A 23269-nucleotide genomic window follows, 5' to 3' on the forward strand; every position below is an offset into this window, starting at 1 on the left:
CTCTCTACCTTCAGCACTCGCCGTCTCACCCTCTGCCTCCCCGAGGTTTCGCTACACTTCTGGCATAATTACAGCAATTACTACAGTCTATACTAGTTATGTAAAAGTTCTCCCATGTGATTGTGTGTTTTTATCCAACACAGTTGGGAGGAAAACACTCAGATGTGTGAATATAATCAAAACGGACAGGGAATGAAGTACTCTTCACTTCACACAGTCCGCTATGAATCTTTGCACTGGATTTTTTTGTTTGTTTGCCTGTTTGTTGTATATTAAGAAAAAAAAAAAGATTATATATATATATATATATATGTATATATGTGTATATGTATATATGTGTATATGTATGTATGTATGTATGTATTATATATATAATATATTATATTAAATGGAAGTTTTTTGTTAGTTTTATATATATATATATATATATATATATATATATATATATATATATATATATATATATATATATTATATATATATATATAATGGTTGTAATGCCAGTGATAAATTCGTAAAAGATACATCCCAATAGCATATCAAATAATTCTTTAGATTTTTTAGATATTGTTGAAAGAAGTCTCTTATGCTCACCAAGACTACATTTATTTGAATATAAACGCAATAAAAACAGTAATATTGTGAAATGTTTACATTTAAAATTAAAATAACAAAACATTCATCTAAAATTATATTAAAAATATTACACAATTTATAATTTGTTCCAGTGATGGAAAAGCTGGATTTACAGTTTATTAAGTCTTAAATGAAATGTCCTTGAAAACAGTATTTTAGTGGAAACAGTCATGTGTTTTTCTGTATTCTTTGAACAGAAAGTGAAAAAAAAATCAATTTATTTAAAATACAAATGTATTTTTCATCATAAATGTCTTAACTGTCGCTTTTGAATCTGCATGAATTCTAGCTTAATAAAACTATACGTTACTTTTTAGAAAATCTTACTGATGCCAATTTTTTTTTTTTCTTCAAAAACTGTACTTTGTCAGACACCATATATACAGTAGGCGGCTGGCTGCAAGTTGTTTTTTAAATGTGCAAAACATAGTTTCTAACCATTTCTAATATTTCAGTTATATGTTAAAGCCGCGGTAGGGAACTTTTGACGCTCTAGCGGTTAATAAACAGAACTTCTTACATCTTGTGGAAGAACATTGTAGCCGGAACTACTTCTCTCTGTTTATGTCTATGAAGAATCACAAAGGTACTGGGTTACTCCGCTGCGGTATCCCCGAAGCAATCTAAAATACTCAGAATATAAACACTTATTATAGGTGCACCCTAGTGATTCAGGACAAGCCAAACACACGGTTTGGAAAATGGATTCATGGTGTACTCGCTTATTATATAAATTTTTCTACATTTTGAACACAAACAAAGTTACAGACCGCAGCTCTGATTGGTTGTTTCTTACCGGGAGCGGATGGCTTTCTGCAAATGGCAATAGGACCACTGGGAGGAGCCAGGGGAGCTTGATTTTTTTTTCACAGATTATCTGTCTCATATTCTACTGTCAGGACATAATGACAGGTTTAACAAATATGTACAAAATATATTTTTACAAAAGTTCCCTACAGCACCTTTAAGTTATAGAATGATGCCTTCTGTGTGAACTGTCTTGAAAACATTTTCATGACTGAATAATTAAAACACTTGATACACCCCATATATTAAGGATGACTTCCTCTCTGGTTTCCTCAGGGTGACTCATTGAGGAAAAGTCTCCTTACACACTACTTTGGCAACCAGCGGCCCCACGCCAAAGCCCTGGAGTACAGCAGCGGGAACAGTTCTTCCTCTGGAGGTACGGTTTACAAGTGACCATCAGCAGAAGCACTGTTGGCTCCCCATTAACATCCTCTCACCCAACTTCTGCTCCTCTCATGTGTGTGTACATATGTGTATAGGTGGTTCTCCAGGACAGGACCCTGATAAGCCAGGCACTAGTGTAACAGACATCCAATGTGCGCTGGACAACGTGGGGGCGTCCGAACTCGTCATCGACCTCATCGTCAGCACTAAGAACGACCGTATCTTTGAGGAGAGCATTTTACTGGGCATTGCACTCCTAAGAGGAGGAAATACACAGATCCAGGTATAAACAGGACACACATTCACGACAGGTCGTCTACAAGATTTCAGGCGATGTCATTTCCTGCCATGTCTCCCTGCAGAACTCTTTCTACAATCAGCTGCACAAGCAGAAGAAGTCGGAGAAGTTCTTCAAGGTCTTCTACGATCGAATGGAGCTGGCGCAGAAAGAGATCCGCTCCAGTGTGTCGGTCAACATGTTTGAACTCAGCTGCAGGAAGAGAGAGGAGGAGGGCGAGGACTCCGGGGTCAGTAATAAAAAAGGTATACATCCGCTTTCTCGCAGGTTCTCTCGGTCTAAACATGAGAAAAAGAATATCCAACAGAATGGAATGGTGAAACTGTAAAGAAATGTCAGGTCATATTTCACCCTAAAATCAAAAGAGCAATATAAACAATAACATTTTGCACAAGGAAATCAAGCCTGGTATTTATTTATTGATTTGATAGACTCCTATGAGAAAAATCGTATTATTGTAATGCTAAATATAATATATACCGTATTTTCCGGACTACAAGTTGCACTTTTCTTCGTAGTTTGGCTGGTCCTGAGACTTATAGTCAGGTGCGACTTATTTATCAAAATTAACAACGCACACACAAAATAGGTTTAAGCTGTTATACATGGCAAATATTTTGCTATATAACCTCTGATGCCATTTTTACTAAATTAGCATAGATTAACAAATAGTGCAATGGTGTATTTTACGGTTAAAATTTTATATATATATATATATATATATATATATATATATATATATATATATATATATATATATATAATATTATATATATATATATATATATATATATATATATATATATATATATATATATATATATATATAATACAAAGCCATTGTTAACTGAGAAGATGCGCAAATCCACGTTCATTTTCAGCGTTTATTTGCGCATCTTTTCAGTTAATGACGGCTCTGTGTAGTAACTGCTGCTCTATGTGAAGTGTGTGTGTGTGTGTGTGTGTGTGTTTCAACACATGGTTGATAAATGATCTGAATGATATTGAAAAGTTACCTTGGAAACATGTTTGGTATTATCTGAACTGGAGATATAATATTAATAATAAATATGGCAACTACATTTTGTGGACTGTGTTAAGATATTACATTTACACATCATGTTCTTTCTAGACTACAAATGAAAAAACTGGAAAATAAAATGATGGTGTTTTGACTGACTCTGGTGCTTTGTTGGAAATGTATCTCCAACAAAGGAAGGCCTCAAAAGACCACAAACCAGGTGTGATTTCTTAAAGCCTAAAAATAAACTTTTAGAAATCACTCTTTCAGTCTCGCTGAAAATAGAGACGTGTCCTAATTGCAGTGTTCTGCTTAAAAAAACGACCCAGACTCTCTAATGCTGTGTCTGAACTTGAAGTATGTCACTGATCTCCTGAATAGCCCATTTATCACAAACAAGTGTGCCTTAATGCATAGCTGTTCATGTGAGGGCAGCTCTGGCCTGAGGCAGCGTAAATGAAGGAACAATCAGGCATATGAATAGTATCTGTCCCTATTTCAACTGCTGTGTCATGTGAGGGGTCCCTGGCACCTTATCAAAGGCCTGCTGTTAAGCAGTGTATTTTTAAGCTTTTTTTTTTTTCATTTCTCACTGAGTGAAAAAGGATTTCAAATTCGCTACATCAAACGGTGCTGTGCACAACACATGATCATTTGAAAAAGAGAATTTTCAATAATTTGCTGCAAATGCTCATAAACATTAGTTTGCACTCCAGACAGAAGTAATAAAATGACTAAAACTAAAACTGGAAAACAAATTACATTAAAGCTAAATAAAAAGATATAAAACCGCTATAAAAGATATGAAATGACATCATAAAATTACTAAAAGAAACTTAAATTGAGCTGACAATATAAAAGCTAATTCAAAATGTTAAGAAAGTACTATTTTAATAGTATGTAAATAATGCTAAAATAACACTGATCCTGTAAGAACTACAAATAACTCTATTTATTTTCGCTTGTCTTTGAAGTTCAAGACTCGTTGCAGCTCAGAGGAGACATACGGGGTCAGCTTAAAGATGCCTCCTCTGTCACCTCCAAAGCCTACAGCACCTTACGCCGGGAAGTGGACCCCGAAATGGAGCCGATGGGATCGGGAATGGACGGGATGGAGGAGTTGGTGGATGAGACCCAGATGAGCCAGGCCATCATCATCATGAAACCCATCCTACGCTTCCTTCAGCTGCTCTGTGAGAATCATAACAGGGACTTGCAGGTAATGCAAATCATTTTTACTGGTCCAGTTTTGCTGTGCAGATCAAGTCTGTCACCGAGTCGGTCTGAATAGAGATACCAAACACTGCCACTGAGGACTTGACTTGTGTTGTTAGTCCAGATCTTTCTGTTCTCTTGTATACAGAACTTCCTGCGAGATCAGAACAACAAAACCAATTATAACCTGGTGTGCGAGACGCTGCAGTTTCTCGACTGCATCTGTGGCAGTACAACAGGAGGTCTGGGACTGCTGGGGCTCTACATAAATGAGAGGAATGTGGACCTGGTCAAACAGACACTAGAGACCATCACAGAGTACTGCCAGGGTCCTTGTCACGAAAACCAGGTATTGGAATCTTATCCTCTTGGAAAATGGGAACAAATCTTTTTCCACATGGAACAATGAATCCAAGGGTAACACTAGTACGGGAATAATCATGTACTAATACTTTAATATGAGGTAATGATGAGTTAAGGGATGTAATAACCAAGAACTAACTAGCTAACATGAGTCATATGATTAGAAATGTTGCCTTGGCAAATAAGTGGAATACATATATAATTTATAACCAGGCCATGAGAACCAGGTATTGAAATGTCAGCCTCATTGGAAAAAGGGAACAAATCGGTTTCAACATGGAAATTGTTTTTAGATTTGGTATGATATCTGAACTAATTTCTAGCTTTATTAATGATTATGCAAAAACCAGTCTTTTCTACATAGCTAAGACTTAGTTTGGGATAATAGATTTTGTATTTCCTCCTCTACAGTCATGCATAGCCAGACATGAGTCAAACGGCATTGACATTATCATCGCTCTCATTGTGAATCCAATTGATCCGCTGGGGAAAAACCGACTTGACCTTGTGCTGGAGCTGAAGGTACTTGTTTGCTGCACTCACTCGTGTAGTTTTTTATAAAAAAAAAAAAAAAAAAAGCAATTGGTGTATAATATGATTTTACAGATAACAAAATGTTCGGAAGCGTTTCAGATTTTTGATTTGGCATGTAAAAACATCTGCACATTTACCTCCAGGAGGAGAATATATGAATATTCTTAACTTCACATTAATTTTATTTAAAAATAAGTAAATAAAAGCTCTTTTCTTTGCAATGAAAAATCAGAACAATGCATCCAAACTTCTTCTGGCCATCATGGAGAGTCGTCATGACAGCGAGAATGCAGAAAAGATCCTGTACAAGATGAGACCCAATGAACTGGTGAGCTAATCAATAGTAGTGTTGTAAAGTTGGTAAATTGGCACTGTACCTCAAATAACTGTTGTGTAGCTAATGAATATAGTTTAGATCATCTGTTATCAGCCAAAATGTGCCTGTTCTGTGCCATAATTAAATTAAAGTGATCTTCTGGTGTCATATCAATAGGTCGACGTGATCAAGGAGGCTTACGTTCAAGAAGAAGAGAGTGAGATTGATCAAGAGACATCAGATCAGATCAGACCTAAAGATGTTGGCCACAACATTTACATCCTGGCACATCAGGTAAATTTGAAACATTGAACATTTCTTGGTCCTGCGCCTTCCACAGAATATATTAATACAGATAAATTAATTTAGACCACATAATTAAATGATGGCTATCAGAATGTGAAGAGACTTTCAACCAGCATAACAAAAAAAATTTCTGAAGACAATCACCTATTGCACCTTTAATATAATAATTCAGTTTATTAAAGAACTGTACATTCCTTCTGAAGGGGTAAGGTCTCCTGTGAGGAAATCCTCAAGACAGCTGTGCATTTCTCAGTTCAGTCTTCACTTTCACTTCCACACTCTTTCTTGACAAGCTCAGCCATCTGCTAGACAGTTTATTTCTGTCTAACTGGCTGCTTTCATAATGACATAACTTCAGGTGTTCGTCTATCAGTGTTTTTCCAAACTCTCTCACAAAGATGACTGAAAGGAAGAACCAAGTGCGAATGTGCACAGTTCTCTCACTGTTAGCTATGCAGGAATAATATATCTCATGGCCAACTCTTGCCATAGTTTTCATTGAGATTTTTGTTCAAAATTCAGGACTTTTACTCGGACCCTCTGGCTGTTTCATATGGATACTTGTTTGAGAAACATTTGCCTATGGCTAGATGGTCTTTAGTTGGACCATCTTCACGATGTTTGTCAGTCTCATATTCCTGTGTAGTTTCTCACTTGTAGAAAACAAGCAGGGCCTAAGGACATCAGACAGAGAAAGGAATAAGTCCTTAGTAACTTTAACATTCTTAGATTTTCCTGTAGAAGTGTGTATGAATTTACTTTGGCCCTCAGTACGTCAAACTGAATGATGATACTGTAAGTGTTTTTCGCAAAGAACATTCCAATATCCTTTTTTCCATTTGTGGTTTAATTATTAAATTTTTTTATTTGCTCGTCACTGTTGACATGGTTGCAGTAGACTGTGTTAGCTCCAGTGCTAAAAAAACAACTGCCAAATACAAGATCCTCCTGTGTTTACTCGGTACATGACAAAGTAAAATGACAATTTTTGGTGCAAGTATTGCATGCCTTGCTCTCTTCTAGCTCTTATAAACAGATTCCTGATTTTAGCTCTGATCTGAAATGAAAAGGACACTATGAACATTTTTGGAGCAAATGTGGCTTAGCCGTCAATAAGGGAAAAAAAAGGACCTTTGTGCTCAAGTGGTGCACATCTTTTGTGTTCCTTCAGCCTGTGAGAAAACAAGCATGTAAATCCCTCGCTCCCGTTCACCACTTTAAGGCCATTATGTGATGAAGGGACACTGAGGGCGTGGAATGATTACTTGTTAGCCTCAAGGATGTGTCCTTTTTGGAGGTTACAGAGTATCCGCCTCCCTTTCAGACTGGTTGCTTAATAGATAAGTAACTAGTTTGATTCAATGGACTAAGCAGCCTTCTTATGTATAAATTGCCGTATTTTTAAGGAGATGGTTCTTTACTTAAACAAATTGCTTGGATCTTGCAGAGCATCATTGATCGTCTGTTTCCCTTTGATCCCGTCATCTGTTGGAAATGATTTTCAGAGCGCTGTTTTTGATTAGGTTGTCTCTGGATGCTGTTGACTCACTAATGCATCTTGGCCACATCGCTGCGGGTTTTCAGTCATTGAGATAAACATCAGAGTTCCTCTGCGTGGGTAGCTCTTAAAATTTTTCGATTTTGAAGTAATCAGATTGATCAGTCCTGACCTCTTATGAATTGACTCATCTAGGGGTCGCATTGGCATTATGAAAGTGTTAAATTGCTAATGTGATTTGTGTTAGCCGAGTCACCAATGTGTCACTAATAGATTTATGGGTGTTCCTGCAACTTCAAACACTTTAATGTCTCAGAGGTTGACCGTTTAGCAATATTAATTCGTTTATAGCTATTTCGTTTTATTACATGACGTTAACGTTAAAACTGCCTCTGTTTATTTTTGCTACCTTTCAACTGTATAGATGTGTTTATTTTAGTGTCATACCATTGTTCCAGGGCCATACTTTAATAGCCAATATTAAACAATGAAAATCCATTATAAAGTTTAGTTACTGCATTTTAGAAGATATGGTGATCTTATCAAAATATGACCATTTCATTTGTTAAAATAATTAATATCGATTTTATGTCTTATACAGTATCTGTAATTTATATCTATATATTTTGAAACAAATTATGACTGTCAGACAATTGTAGCATCATTTCCACCACAACAAACAATTCTGCATTGTATTAGATAATAATATTTTATCAAAAGTTAGTGTACTTGTTTCCCAAGTAGACAACAGTGTCTATGAAGAGCATAGTTTTTTCAAAGTTTTGAAAGTTTTTTATAGTGCATAATTTCCAATTATATTATATTGTTTTAGTCTTGCATTAAAAAAATATCAATTTTTTTTTTGTATTCAGTTTGAATTTTTTTTTTTTATCTGTCTAAAACTAAACTTCTCATTTAGTTGGATAGTGACATTATTTAAAGGGATATTTTTTTATCTGTGTATTCAGCATACATAAAATGCTAGCTATGAAATTAGACTTAGCAAGATGAAATAATAGGCCATTTTATTCCAGAAATTAAATTTCCATCTTTGTCATTTTCATCACACGGTGTTAGTAAATGAAAGTGTGGAGCAAATGTTCATGGTTTTGAGCAAAAATCTGCCCAAGAATTGTCTAATTTAATTTTAGTAGACAAATCAACTACTGAGAGTATAATAACTTTATAATAAGCTGCTGTTTCTGAATCTGTTGAATCTGTCATGATGACTGAAGTGTTTTTGATGATCAGTTGGCACGCCACAGAAAAGACCTCCAGCAGAGTTTGAAACCTGGCCCAGACCCTACCAGCGAAGGAGAGGCAGCGCTTCTGTACTATGCCAACCACACCGCTCAGATAGAGGTATGAGAGTTTAAGAGTTCATGAAGATTTCCATCTTATCTCATTTAATTTGCACCTTTATCACTTGCACATTTTTTGGCTTTTCTATAGTTTTATTGAAGTCTTGTTTACTTATCACTGCTTTTATCAGACAATTTAAGTAAAAATACATCATTTAAACATGAATGATCACTGATCTTCCCATTTTGTACATTTCAGATCGTCCGCCATGACCGCACAATGGAGCAGATCGTGTTTCCTGTGCCCAACATCTGCGAGTACTTAACAGAAGAATCAAAAGTGCGCGTGTTCACCACAACGGAGCGAGACGACCAGGGCAGCAAGGTCAACGACTTTTTCCTGCAGTTTGATGACCTCTACAACGAGATGAGTTGGCAGAAGAAAATAAGAAGTGGGTTGTTTTGCTTTGTGCAAAAAACAATGTAACAAATTATCACCAGTTCGAGACTGTGTCAAAGTCATTATGCTGATGAATTGGTGTGTGTTTGCAGATAATGCACCACTTTTCTGGGTGTCCAAACATATATCGCTGTGGGGTACTATCTCCTTTAACTTGGCTGTACTAATCAACTTGGCTGTGGCTCTTTTCTACCCATTTGGAGATGATGGAGATGAAGGTATGGCTGGGATTTTTGATATATAAAAAGTTGTATAATTATGTCTAGGGATGCACCGAGACCGATACTGGTATTGGTATTGGGCCCGATACTGAGCTCCTCATACTTGTTGAAATGCCCCATACCAAATGCTGATACCACACAGCATGTGATAAGTGCCATATTCAGACAAAGAAACACCAACAACAGACTTTAAGATGAAGATTGTCTGTGTAGTATATCGATGCATTGTATATAAGGTTAAACATCCATTATTAACGCCTGTATAGCTGACGTGCGCGAGTCGATTGAGCGTGCAGCTACACTGTAAACTAAATTGTAAAGAAAGACAATTTATAGGGGCATTCACTATAAAAATTATTTATTTTCAACATTAGGCATACATGACTGTGGCGAAAGTGAATATAGCAGCCTTTGTGTAATGCGCTAGACAATTATACCCAAAAGTTCTTCTACCAGTAAAACTGATACAATTTTGGGACCAAAAATTATTCAGACTAAGTCCGGGGGAAAATTTTAAGTTCAGGTTTGCATGAACCTGGATGACAGCATGCCCAGGAGACTACAGGCAGTCATTAAAACTTAGGGTTGCCCGACTAAGTATTGGTAGTCATACTAACAGCTTGAATATTTTTTGGTTGATTGTAATCCATTACATACTTTTCTATCAATGTTATCTAACATTATCAAGAGGAATTTGTTCTGACATAGTTCTTGTCATATTTTATTGCCATCTTCTAAACTATAGAGAATAAACTGAGATAATGTGAAATGTTGAAGTTGTCTGAATAAATTTTGGTTTGACTTTATCTATTTAATAAATTAAGTCAACCAGCTAACGTTATACATACTCTTTTGGTTTCTGTACCCAATATAAAAAAACATTACAAATGCAATAAAAATATTGGTATCGGTACTCTGTATCGACAAGTGCCAAAAATAAAAGTATCGGTATCGGGCAAGTACTAGAAAATCGGTATCGGTGCATCCCTAATTATGTCATATATAAATATAAATAGATAAGCACATATATAAATACAGACAGAATCATGGAATTCAGTCACAATATAATCTACTATACAACATGAAATGTTACAAAATGTAGCAAAATTTGGATGAATAAAAAGTAGGAATATATATGGTTAATTAAATTTTGATACAGAGTATTGTCTGTGAATATTACACCGTAAAAATAAATAGTTCAATTTAAAACTGATTTCATAGGGTCATACATAATAACATTTAAAGGGTAGTTCACCCCAGAATTTTTCATGCAGTTCTTCGTTCTCTCCCTCAGGTGTCTTGCCCCCATTCTTGTCCATCTTGCTTTGGGTGGCAGTGGTCGTGAGCACCTTCACGTTGTTTGTTCTTCCCCGACTTGGAGGTATCCTGGCATTCCTGGTCACTGTCATCTTCCGTTCTATTTACACACTGGGCTTAAGACCCACACTGCTGCTTCTGGGGGCCACCAATGTAAGGCAAATTCATTATCAACCATTCACTCGTCATTTAGCTCGTCAGCTCTCTGTGTCCGTGAACTGATTAAATGTCAAAGTGTATTTTGAATGTATGAACCAACCAAACTCCTATTAAAAAAGACCAGCCACTAACACCTCATGTTCGCTGATTAATCACTAATGCCGATTAATTACGAGAATCTGCTTAATATCTGGCTAAATGCAAAAGATGGCTGAAGAGGAAGTAGTGTTGCCATTTTGCATCAATATCAGTTACGATGACAGAAGCGGCTGATGTGTTTGATGTGCATTCAGATAAAAAATGAGTGATTTCATGCCTCTCTCCCATCCACATGGAGTTTCAGCCTTTAAACTGCTGACACGTCCCTCTGTTGTGTCAGTCTGTTTGTGTCTGCTCAAGCTGGCATCTCCTCAGCCATTATGGCACCACATGAAGAACCAACAGAGACATGTGCTGAAACAGATTCTAGGAGTCTGGGATATGTTATACTACACGCCACTCACCACGTCTTCTAGTGGTCACCACAAACTGTGTTTATTCTCACTGCAAGTGAACTCTTATGTATTTTGCTCCTGGTTTTGAGGATGAGGGCACGCACTGGCCATGTTGTTGTCTGCCTAATCTGGCTAGCTTCTACCAAGACGCACTTACTTTGATGTCAGACAAAAAGGATATGGAAATATTTTCTCTTTCTTTTAAAAGTTATTTATTTACAACCCTACTTATTTTCCCAACTATGCATTTCCATATTTTTTTTCTTTCTTTCAATATGAAAAGTATTTCATGTGATTGTGAGGATGCTAATGCTATAGCATTAATTTCTGATGTCTTGTCACAGCTGCTGAATAAAATCGTGTTCCTGGTCAGTTTTGTGGGGAACCAGGGCACGTTCACTCGAGGGTACAAAGCAGTTGTCATGGACGTCTTCTTCCTTCTGCACGTCAGTTACGTCATCGTTTGCATGCTGGGTCTGTTCGTACATGAGTTCTTCTACAGTATCCTGGTACGACTTCACACTTTTTGCAGTATGATTCATTTTCTGTACTAAAAGTTAATGATTTAAAGTGTGGTCCATGGATGCTTGTTTCGACAGAAAAAAAAGGATTTTTATGAAAAAAAAATAAAAGAAATAAAAAACTGATCTCAAAAGTTGGGGTCGGCAAGATTTTTACTGTTTATGAAATTTCTTATGCTTGCCAAGGGTGCATTTGTTTGATCAGAAATGTGCTAAATGGAGAAATATTGTAAAATATTATAATTTAAAATAACTGTTCTATTGCATGATTCTTCATAATATGCTGATTTAGTGCTCAAGAAACATTTTCTTGTTATTAATGTTAAAAAGTTCTGCTTCATATTTTTGTGGAAAGTGAAACTTTTTTTTTAGAATAGATTTTTCTGAATAGATTTTAAATAGAAAGTAAAAATTTATTTAAAAATATTATTTTGTAGCAGTTTAAAATCTTTTACTGTCATTTTAAATCAATTTAATGCAAATGCAATCATTTATTTTTGGCATTATAATTTAATTTATGCATTTAGCAGACGCTTTTATCCAAAGCGACTTCGAATCGAACCCAAACCTTGCACTGCTAACGCAATGCGCTACCACCTGAGCCACAGGAACACTATATATTATAACAATGACAATTTAAATAATTTAATTTCAGAAACATGTATTTATAAGATCCTCCTCTTTCTCTCTTTTATCCCCTATAGTTGTTTGATCTTGTGCGAAGAGAGGAAACGCTCCTTAACGTGATAAGGAGCGTGACGAAGAACGGCCGCTCCATCTTCCTCACAGCTGTTCTGGCTATCATCCTGGTCTACCTCTTCTCCATTGTGGGCTTCCTCTTCTTTAAAGATGACTTCCTCATGGAAGTCGACCGCCTCCCTGATTCAAGTAAGCATGAAATGTACATGATGTCCCTGTCATGCTCTTTGCTGTGGTGGCCTCCTGTCTCTCCAGCCGTACATTGCATACAACTTGTGGTTTTGGTCTTTCATTTCATATTTTCCGAATGTTCTAGATGAAGATGAAGTCATTATCATGTGTTAATCTGAAACCCTGCTTATCGTACATGTAAACAACTTAGTATGAATAGAACTGAAATGTCTCTTTTAAAGAGATTACCACATCTGTGATGTATTCAGTATGTACTCGGTGTATTCATACATGCACATGATAACATTTGAAGATGAATATTTGTGTTTGTGTATTTGTGTTTATATGAACACACATGGCCATGTAACTGTGTTGAGGACACGCTAGCACATAGCACCTGTTGCATAACCCCGCAGTGGCCACACTTCTTTATGTAATCACTTCCTCTGTGCACTGCAGCACTGTGCAAGCACTGGGGACAGAAAGGGCACATGTATACACGCATGCACTGGAATACAACACACATGATTTAATAAAACATTTCAGTTGTGGAAACATGAAACATTTCACTTGGTAGATGAGCTTCAATTGTCTAGATGATTGCTGTTGAAGTAGTTTTTCCCTAAATATGACAAATAAACTAAATCAAATCAGACTTCTGAATTGTTGAGCACATGCTATGAATGTATTTTTATGTATTTACAAAAAAAAAATTTTTTTATATATATATATATATATATATATATATATATATATATATATATATATATATATTTAACAAGTGAATATTTGTTTGTTTTGACTTTTAGAGAAGATAAATGTGAAGGAGTCTATAAGCTGCCAGAGTGAGACCTGTTCTTACCATGGTAAGTGACATTTCTGGACATTTAGGCCACACACAAAATGTATAAATATCCTTGTAATAGACATTAAAATGTCTATTAAAGAAATATGACACACTCTATAGCACACTTTTCAAGAAAAATCTCACAAAAAAAGAATCCTGTAAAAGCTTTTTTAATTAAATGTACAGAACAATGTTTTAATGATGTTTGATACAGATGTTCTGCAGTTTCTCTTTTAAATCCACCTCTGTCTCATCCTTCAGCTGAATGTTCTTGCATAATCTGCAGTAGTGCTGGCATGTCGTGTGATTTGTGTGTGCGTGTGTATTTATGGTTTTCCTAAGTGTTTGTTTGTAAAGGGCTGGTCCTGTGTATGTTATAGAGGTTAAGGTGCTGAGATGACCTGGGAGTGTGTGTATGTGTGTGTGAGAGATGACTCATGTGCTTCTTTGTTCTGCTTTGCCCTGTGAGTCTTTAAAGATCACCTGTGCTTCTAGATATCAACACGTGCACTCTCTTTCTCTCTCACAGTCTCTTTCTTCCTTTCTTTTGACCTCTATGGACTTTCTCTGTGTCCCTCACTTAGTCCTTACTTATCTTTCCACATGCTCATTCCTTTAGTCTTCCTGTCTTTCTTACTTTGTGACTTTTGTTAGTCTCCGTTTCTTTATATAAACGGTATATATGTGTGTGTGGGGGCGTTTTTGTGACATATCAGGACACAACTTTGTATAATGACGTGGGTATGACACAGGTATTACAAGGAGAGGGTGACTTATGAGGACATAACCCATGTCCCCATTTTTCAAAATGCTTATAAATCATAGATAGATAGATAGATAGATAGATAGATAGATAGATAGATAGATAGATATAGATTGATTAAGCAATGCATGCTTATTTATGAATAAAATGTAAATTATAAATGTATAGTGTTATATTAGAATATTTGTTTTGAATATGTAGCTATACATTTGAGTAGATATAAATTGAAATAAATGTACATAATTATTTACAAAATAATTGTATAAGTAAAAACTCTAAATATATTATATGAATAGATAATGATACATCTAAATATTTAGAAAATACGTAAATATACTGAATATGTAGTTATAGTTCACAGTAAACATTTAAATAGATATGTAAATTAGCTGAATATATAGTAAGAATTATAATTATGAAGTTACAATTATACATTTAAATACATGTTTAAATACTGAATATAAAAGTATGATTCTGAATAGATAGTAATACATCTCCTATGAATATAGATGAAAAGATCCTTAATGTATAATTCTAAATTCTGTATATAAAATTTAATATCTAAAAATATATGTAATTATACTGAATGTATGGTTCTAGTTCTGAATAGATTGATACTAAATATGTAAATAAATAAATAAAAGTTTTATATATATATATATATATATATATATATATATATATATATATATATATATATATATATATATATATATATATAATTAAGACATCCAAATATATAAATAAATATGAACATTCTGAATGTATATAGTTAAAATTCTGAATAGATATTTATGCATCTAAATCTAAATGTTTGAAACTGTTTATCATTGTCTGTATATTTGTGTGTGTGCTCATCTCAGTGGAAGAAGAGGATGAAGATGGTACACAGCGCATGTGTGACACCCTGCTGATGTGCATCATTACGGTTCTGAACTACGGGCTGAGGAACGGAGGAGGAATCGCAGATGTTCTGCGCAAGCTCTCCAAAGAGGTGAACAGAATATCATCAACGCAGCACACTCAGACATGAGATATGCCGATGAATCCAGCGTCACTAATACTGTCAGTATAATCCATGTTTAAAGCTGTGGGATCTGCACGCATCTGTACATCATGCTTTTACAGACCCCTGCATTCATTTCTACTCTCTCTGAGCATCTGTCTATATGCTTTGAAGCGTTGCAAAATCAGTCACACCAGCTTCAAAGAGCCTATTTTCGAAATTATTGAAAACTGTGGATCAATAAAAGATGAAACCTTTATTTATTTTGAGTACATTAGGTCATTTTTTTTAGAAATTGCTTTTAGAGATGAAATAAAGTGTTTATATATGGTTTCAGCGTATATACATATATATCTTCATTCATAACCCTCTTACTTTTGCCCCTCAGGAGCCCATGTTCCCGGCACGTGTTGTGTTTGACCTCTTGTTCTTCTTCATTGTCATCATCATTGTGTTGAACCTCATCTTTGGTGTGATCATTGACACCTTTGCTGACCTGAGGAGTGAGAAACAAAGAAAGGAAGAGATTCTAAAGACCAGCTGCTTCATTTGTGGTACGTCTTGTTTAAAGGGAACATATTTTAAGAAACAGGATTAGTTAACAGAGGTTAGCCAGTCATGACAGTGATCCTTGCTGTAAAACACTGAGATGTGTAGCAGAATCTATAAGCTGATTTTTTCCACGTACTGTGAAACCAAAATGGTCATTGAAAACCTCAAAATATTATTATGTTTTGATCTTTTTACTGAATCAATGAATGTTTCAGGCTTTAACAGATTGTTGTGAATCAAAGTATTTAAAAAATGACTTGGATATGAATTTGCAAATAATTTGAAATTGGACAAAAAAAGTGTGGGAATCCTGGAATAAGTTGCGTTTTATGATGGAGCGTAAGATTTCAGTCTATTCCACATGCAGAAGCTATTTTAAAGTTACAGTAGCAAAAAAAAAAATCTTATTCATGAGGGTCATAGTTAGGGCAAAAGTTCTCCAATAAAACTAAATTATGTTTTTTATGCAAAACATAAAATTCTCCAAAAGTTTAGAATAAAGTCCATTTAAAACACCACTTTTCAATATCTGCACAGCAGCAAACATCTTAGGACAGCTTGGAACAAGCTAGTGGGGCATCTCCAAGCAGATGTCATGCCCTGTCACATTCTGTTACTCTGATTGCCTTTGAATTTGTATATGAGGTCTGTGACAGGGCTTCTATTTGATTGATTGATTCAACTATGATCATGCTGACTTTTACTTCACTAAAGAGGACAATGAAGACTATGTTAGAGAATAACAGATGTGGGAGAAAGTTTTATAGTGTTTCTAAAAAGTGGAATATCGTGAATAAAACGAATGACTTTTATAGACAGTGTAGGTTCGCTCTTAGAAGAACCTTTCATTTTTATGATCTGCTCATCTTCTTCAGGCCTTGAGAGAGACAAGTTTGATAACAAGACTGTGTCGTTTGAGGAGCACATCAAGTCAGAGCACAACATGTGGCACTATTTGTACTTCCTGGTGTTGGTGAAGGTGAAGGACCCCACCGAGTACACGGGCCCCGAGAGCTACGTGGCCCAAATGATTAAGGTTAGTTCATCGCCACATTTGATGCCAGGATACATTGACCTCTAGAATGTCTTTGGACACTTTCTGATTGTCATATTTATGTAGTTAATGTGATGTGTGTTTACTCTGATGGAGCACCTGTGTGAACCTGATTTCAGACATCATCAGCTATAATTTTTTTGCACAACTCTGGAAAAAAAAGATATAAACTCAAAATTGCAAGATATAAACTCAGAATTGCAAGATATAAACTCAGAAATGCAATTGTGAGATCAATTAGCAATTTGAAGCATTTCAAATTAAGATGCAATTGCAATTGCGAGAAAAAGGTACAATTGTGAGATGTAAATTTAGAATGTAAATTCAGTTTAAACGCTCAGGGAAAAAAAATAGCAAGATGTAAACTCAAAATTACTACAAAGTAGTACAAAACTACAAGCTTATAACTTGTGATCGTGAAATATAAATTTTTAAGTTCTAAAACAAAGTCAGAATTGTGAGATAAAAAGTTGCAAATACCTTTTATATTTTTATTCTGTGGTGGAAACAAGCTTTCATACAGAACATAAACGAAAAAAGTTTTTTAAAGTCTTAACAAAAAAATAGTTATTAGAAAAGCATAATTTGCATTACATAATTTTCTTATGTAATACAGTGAAATTCAGACAGTTCCAATGTCCAAATAGTTTTTTGGAGTCCACCGTATGTCAGTCAGCTGACTTCCTTCAGGAATGTTGTTTGTTTCTCCATCAGTCATATCTGTGCCAATATGTTTGACATCATTTGACTTTCTTGTTTTTACTCAAGATGCAATTTGTGAACTAATTAAGGAACTATGTGTCTATATTTATACTATTTATACTATAAAATATTACTTTTATATTTATATTTTATTAACTCATGAATAGTATTTTAAGAAATATTAGAACACTTTATGGTAGCATGAAATAATTTAGCTATGAATATAATATAACTGGAATATAATTGTAATTTATTTTTGACATTGTTAGCAGTGACAAACCAAGGACTTGTGTGTGTATTTATATCTCTGTCTCTGACTCTGAGCATGCTGTCTTCAGTGTGCACCAGCAAAAGCAGAATTTATGTCAAATGCAAATCTTTATAACTTTATAAATGTCTTTTTTCCCACAATATTAATGTCCCACTGTTAGTGGCAGATGCTTATAAGCTCAAAGGGCCAAAGGTTGGCCTTTTATCAGCCTTGTCAATAAAACTGCGTATTCGTAGATGGGTGTTTGGATTCTGTGGAAATCTACAGTGCTTTCTGCAGATTTCTGCAGGCCCTATTTCCACGTAGAACCTGCTTGATGACACATTGAGTTCTATTAGTACTATATTAACTAATTACTGTGAGTTGCTACAAACACAAGGGCCCTCATTAAAGCTGAGATGGGAAAGATGAGGCATGGGCGATGCATAACTAACGCTTGTTTAGTTTCCTAGTGTTTGTCCTGTCTCATACAAGGACCTTCAGCTTTTGTAGTACAGCAGGCGGGAGGAAACAGTAACTGAATGCCAAATACTACACTCTGGATTTTAAAATAAGTGTGTGTGTGTGTGTGTGTGTGTGTGTTTGTGTCTGTGTTTGTAGACTCCAATCACCTGAAAACACAAATAATGCAAATGTCTGCAAAACAGCCCACCCTAGCTTCTCTGCTCATATTCAAAGAAAAAAGCAGAGCACAAGTTTACACAGAAGCAGGTGTGTTTGTGTGTGTGTGTGTGTGTGTGATTATCACTCACAGGCTGCTGGAGAGAGAGTGTGAGCAGGTACTGCAGCAGTCACAGCATTGTTATGTAACCCATCTCAAGTGGCCTGCTATTAGCTCAGCCTATCCTCACACGTGCTTTCCTGTCCCACACACACACACACACACACACACACACATACACACACACACCTGCTCCGCCGCTCATTATCACACAGTGAGTCAGGCGTCTCCTTGGTAATACCGTCGTCATGCACTGTCGCAGGAACAAGGAGAAAAAAACTCTGGACTTGTTATCAATTCTAGTTCAAAGGTCACATATTCACGGCTGGATCCGTTCCTCCCAGCTGGGCGTCTCGGGCTCTGTGTGTGTGTGAACGGATGACTGCAGGAGTGCGTGTGCAGCAGCCAGCCATGCTAATCAAACTGATTATTGCAATCATGCTGCTATTTCCAGAGTCGATTTGATGGCAGCGTTCTGAAACTGCCTTTCCATTACCAAACAACAGCTTTATAATGATGAGAGCCGAGGACATGTGATCGAACGATTATGCTGTCTGTCAGATGAGAAAATAAGTTTAATGGCACTTTAATGACAGCCCAAACACCTTTCCCACACAAGTCTGCAGCAGCGTGAATGTGCTGAAGTGTATAGATGTGTGTGTAATGTGTACGTTTTTTTGAGGTGTTAGCTGCACTGTTATGAGGTGCTATGTGTGAGTAGTGTAATCTCTTAGATGTTAAAATATTTCTTTTGTATTTAAGTTGCAGGTTAATTTCACTTGATTTGTTTGTTTACATCCACTACCTTTTAAAAGTTTAGAGTTGGTAAGTTTTTTTCTTTTGTTTTTGCAAGTCTGTTAAGCTCACCATGTCCTTAAATTGATATAAAGTTAAAAGGAACAGCATTTTTTTTTTAAATAGAAAGATTATATAAACATAATAAATGTATTTTTGATCAATTTAATGTGTCCTTGCTACATAAAATATGACTTTATTTAAAATCAGTGTTAGAATGGATATCTAAGTTATAATGTCAGTCTTTTAAATTGTTAATGCACTCAAAAGTCTCTTTATTCACCACAGATACAACTTTTGTTCTTAATATGTATTAATGTATTAATAAATGTTGAGATTCATATTAAGTAAAATTAATAAATATAGTAGAAGTATCGTTCATTGTTAGTTTAACTAATTTGACATTATAGTACAATGTTACCAAAAATCTTACTGACCACAACACTCTTTATTCAGTATATGAACATTAATATTTTCTTGCCTTGAGCTTATGAGACAGCTGGAAGGCCTTTATCACTGAATGCTCAGTGTTGATTAATCATGTATAATTTATGATAAGTTACCAGTTGACCTTAACTAAACTCTATAGCTCAATGTTGTCCGTCTTATGTCCATTATCTTTCTACATTATTTTTTCCCACTGGCCCGTCACATAAAGTGTTGTTTTCTTGTTTTTTTTCACCCCACATCTCAGGTCTTACCTTTAGTGAAAAATAGGGCAGTTCATGAGGCTCGACCCTCACAATCCAGTCTCTGTTCATCCGTCCTCACTTGACCAGTGTTTTCCCACTCCCTTTAATGTTTTTCCTAGATTTCATAATGCACCGTTCTATGAAACCAGTTAGCAAAAATCTATGCCTAATCCTAATTTTCCTGTTTTTCTTATTTTAGATCCCATTGAAACCTTCAGAAAAAACCAGACCGCTCTTTTCCAGCAAGTCACTTTGTCCCGCTTCTGTGTGAACGTGTGCTTGACCTTGTTCATGCGCCTGTTTCTCAGAAGAGCAGCGTGTTTATCCAGAGTGTTTTTCTTGGAAAGCCTCATTCCCTATTGTATAGCAGAGAAAAGCACTGTGTTTGTATCAGAAGATGTGCATGCCCAAGTGTGTCACCTCGTGAGAGTGTGTTTCTTGATTGTGTAAGGGAAGGCGGTCTTTTCCCACCTCTAAACATATCCTGGAACTCTCTGCGCTCCTTGCAGCGCTCCTGTCAGGCTGACTGTGAAAAGCACCTTACATAACTGCTGTGATGAGCCACCGTTCGGTTACCCCCCTCCTTCTTTCACACACACCACACACCCCAGATCAGCTCGGATGTACACACTAATCACATACACACTCTCACACAGAAAATTTTATAACACAAACAAATGTCTTGTGTGTGAGCTTCTGTGTGGGCACACACACTTAACAAACAGAATGACTAACTGTTATTATCTAAAACAAAAAGCTCTGACTGCGGTTCATTTCCATGAGTACTTCCTGTTTCTAGAGCTAACTTTGCAATTAGGTGTTAAAGTTGTCCAGATTTGCCTCTATATGCTTTAGCTTTTGAAAGAAAAAGCTTGAGGAGTTTTAACACACTGGCTCATATTCATGAGCTTGCTTTTGCAAGTATAGATGGGTCATGAGATCAACTTAGTCGTCCATGTTCTAGTCTAGTCAAGCAGTAATTCATAGCAAAAAGCCATTTACATTTCAATGTAGTCTCTGGGTGCGATTTTCTTTTACTTTATCAAATATCATGTCCATGCTGACACCTGTCTAATTTGGATAGATTCTTCCAAGCGATGAATTTGTGTTCTGATGAACTGAACTTTGAACAGTTGGTCAGTAAGGTTTAATACTTTTATTCAGCAAAGATGAATTAAAGTGATTAAAAGTGACAGTAAAGACTTTTACAAAAGAGAGAGATTTCTACCAAACATTTAAGCAGCATTTAATGTTTCTTGAGCAGCGAATCATCATATTAGAATGATTTCTGAAGGATCATGTGACTCTAAAGACTGGAGTAATGGCTGCTGAAAGTTCAGCTTTGCAATCACAAGACTTAATTCCATTTTAAAATATATTAATATATTATATTTTTGCTGTATTTATGATCAAATCAATGCTTAAGGGACTTAATAAATGTATTGTACATCCCAAACTTGAACAGCAGTGTATATTTACTGTGCTTCCTCTGTCCACAACCTGATCAGAACAGATTTTCGAGGCTTACCATTTTCCACTGCTTTTTAGAGAGGCAGTTTCTTGGTGGCAACATGCTGTGCTTTAGTGTGATACAGTCTTTAAGGTCTTCAGCAGCAACTGTTATGCAACAAAACTCTGCTGCTCAACTTGCACTGTAGAGTGTGAGACTGTCAGCAAGGTAAAACATCCTCCAATAAGTACTGTCATTAAATCCTAGAGCCATTAAACCCACTTTTTAACATTCACATTCAGCAATGATTTTGAAGACAATTACACTCAAATCACATGCTGTGAGCAGTGTTTCTGATTTAATATATATGTACGTTTTTCTGAGAGGACTAGTTATGTTTTGTAGTTATTCAGCTTAATTATTTGGTGAATATATCTATTAAGAACTGGACTTTACCTATTAGTCCATATATTATGATTAATTGTCACTTTTACACCATTCTTGCTTCTGAAAGCTATTGCAAAATAGTGTTATATCCCTATGCTAAAAATGTTTGGTGAATGCTCCCAACCCAATCTCCCTGCAATTCGTAAAGTTTTCACGAGGTGGCTTATTCGTACAAATTCGTACGACCACACTCGTACAAATTCATACGATTTTTGCCAAATCGTATGTATTTTACGAGTTGCACAATTCGTATGAATTTGTACGAATGACCTACACCTAACCCCGCCCCTAAACCTAACCGTCACTGGGGTTTAGACAAATTGTATAAATTCGTACGAATATGCCACCTCGTAAAATACGTACGATTTGTTGAGATAGCGTTGATGCTCCACAACAACAACAACAAATCACACCTTTCTCTTTCTTTCAGGAGAAGAATCTGGACTGGTTTCCACGGATGCGGGCCATGTCTTTGGTAAGCACGGAGGGTGAGAGCGAACAGAATGAGATCCGATTGCTGCAGGAAAAGCTGGACACCACCGTCAGTCTTGTGGATCAGCTGTCCTCCCAGCTGTCTGAGCTTAAAGAACAGGTAACATACAGCACACCATCCAATGGGACTGCCTGGTTTCACAGAGCAAAACAGTTTTTTTCCTCACAAGGCCTCTGAAGTGTTTACTATTAGGCTCTGCTGAGGAAGTGCGTCAGAGCAGGGGTGGGGCCGTACCCCGAGGCGATGTGGATGTTCCGGCTGTGCTCTGCTGTGTCGGTTCACTGCCATCACCTGCCTGGCCCACATGTGATTCCACACAAACAGTTTAACAAATTCACATGACACGGGGATAGGGAGAGCTTGGGGTTCTAATGGGATGACGCTGGAAAGAAATTGCTGCCCCATGGCTCATTTTTCTTAAGTGTCTCTCTAAAGTCTGAATATTTGTTTGACCTTAAGACTTCAGATTTGAACTGTTCTGTGCTGTAAACACATAGAAACTGCACAGTCATTGAGAATCTGCACTGATCCAAACCACTGAGCCTGAAACTGTTGAACCACGCCAGTGTTGCCCCTCACATCCTCCAGTGGTCCTTCTGATTCCTGGCAGTCACGAGGAGTGGGCTTACTGTAATTCTCCTGGCAGTGCTGGATGTTAAATAGCTTATTAAAGTGATTTCTTCTCTGACAGCCAGGCCTAATTAAACAGATCCTCCTCACCTCTCAGTTCGAGCCAGACTGAGATCCAGCTC

At 36.2% G+C, this 23269-nt stretch overlaps 1 protein-coding gene across 1 annotated transcript in view; it reads left to right on the forward strand.

Annotated features, from left to right (window-relative positions):
* Positions 1 to 23269, forward strand: part of LOC127934719 (inositol 1,4,5-trisphosphate receptor type 2) — a 70740-nt gene that overhangs the window by 44937 nt on the left and 2534 nt on the right. Inside the window, exons 38-56 of the mRNA XM_052532285.1 lie at positions 1720 to 1822; positions 1926 to 2113; positions 2193 to 2373; positions 4124 to 4368; positions 4513 to 4713; positions 5139 to 5249; positions 5494 to 5589; positions 5755 to 5871; positions 8633 to 8743; positions 8942 to 9134; positions 9235 to 9360; positions 10658 to 10833; positions 11678 to 11842; positions 12559 to 12742; positions 13534 to 13590; positions 15198 to 15328; positions 15729 to 15894; positions 16768 to 16928; positions 22455 to 22616. Coding sequence (XP_052388245.1) covers positions 1720 to 1822; positions 1926 to 2113; positions 2193 to 2373; positions 4124 to 4368; positions 4513 to 4713; positions 5139 to 5249; positions 5494 to 5589; positions 5755 to 5871; positions 8633 to 8743; positions 8942 to 9134; positions 9235 to 9360; positions 10658 to 10833; positions 11678 to 11842; positions 12559 to 12742; positions 13534 to 13590; positions 15198 to 15328; positions 15729 to 15894; positions 16768 to 16928; positions 22455 to 22616 — 2874 coding nt within the window. The remainder of the gene's footprint in view (positions 1 to 1719; positions 1823 to 1925; positions 2114 to 2192; positions 2374 to 4123; positions 4369 to 4512; positions 4714 to 5138; positions 5250 to 5493; positions 5590 to 5754; positions 5872 to 8632; positions 8744 to 8941; positions 9135 to 9234; positions 9361 to 10657; positions 10834 to 11677; positions 11843 to 12558; positions 12743 to 13533; positions 13591 to 15197; positions 15329 to 15728; positions 15895 to 16767; positions 16929 to 22454; positions 22617 to 23269) is intronic.

Source organism: Carassius gibelio, chromosome A18 (genome assembly GCF_023724105.1).
Source record: "Carassius gibelio isolate Cgi1373 ecotype wild population from Czech Republic chromosome A18, carGib1.2-hapl.c, whole genome shotgun sequence".
Taxonomy (NCBI): Eukaryota; Metazoa; Chordata; class Actinopteri; order Cypriniformes; family Cyprinidae; genus Carassius; species Carassius gibelio.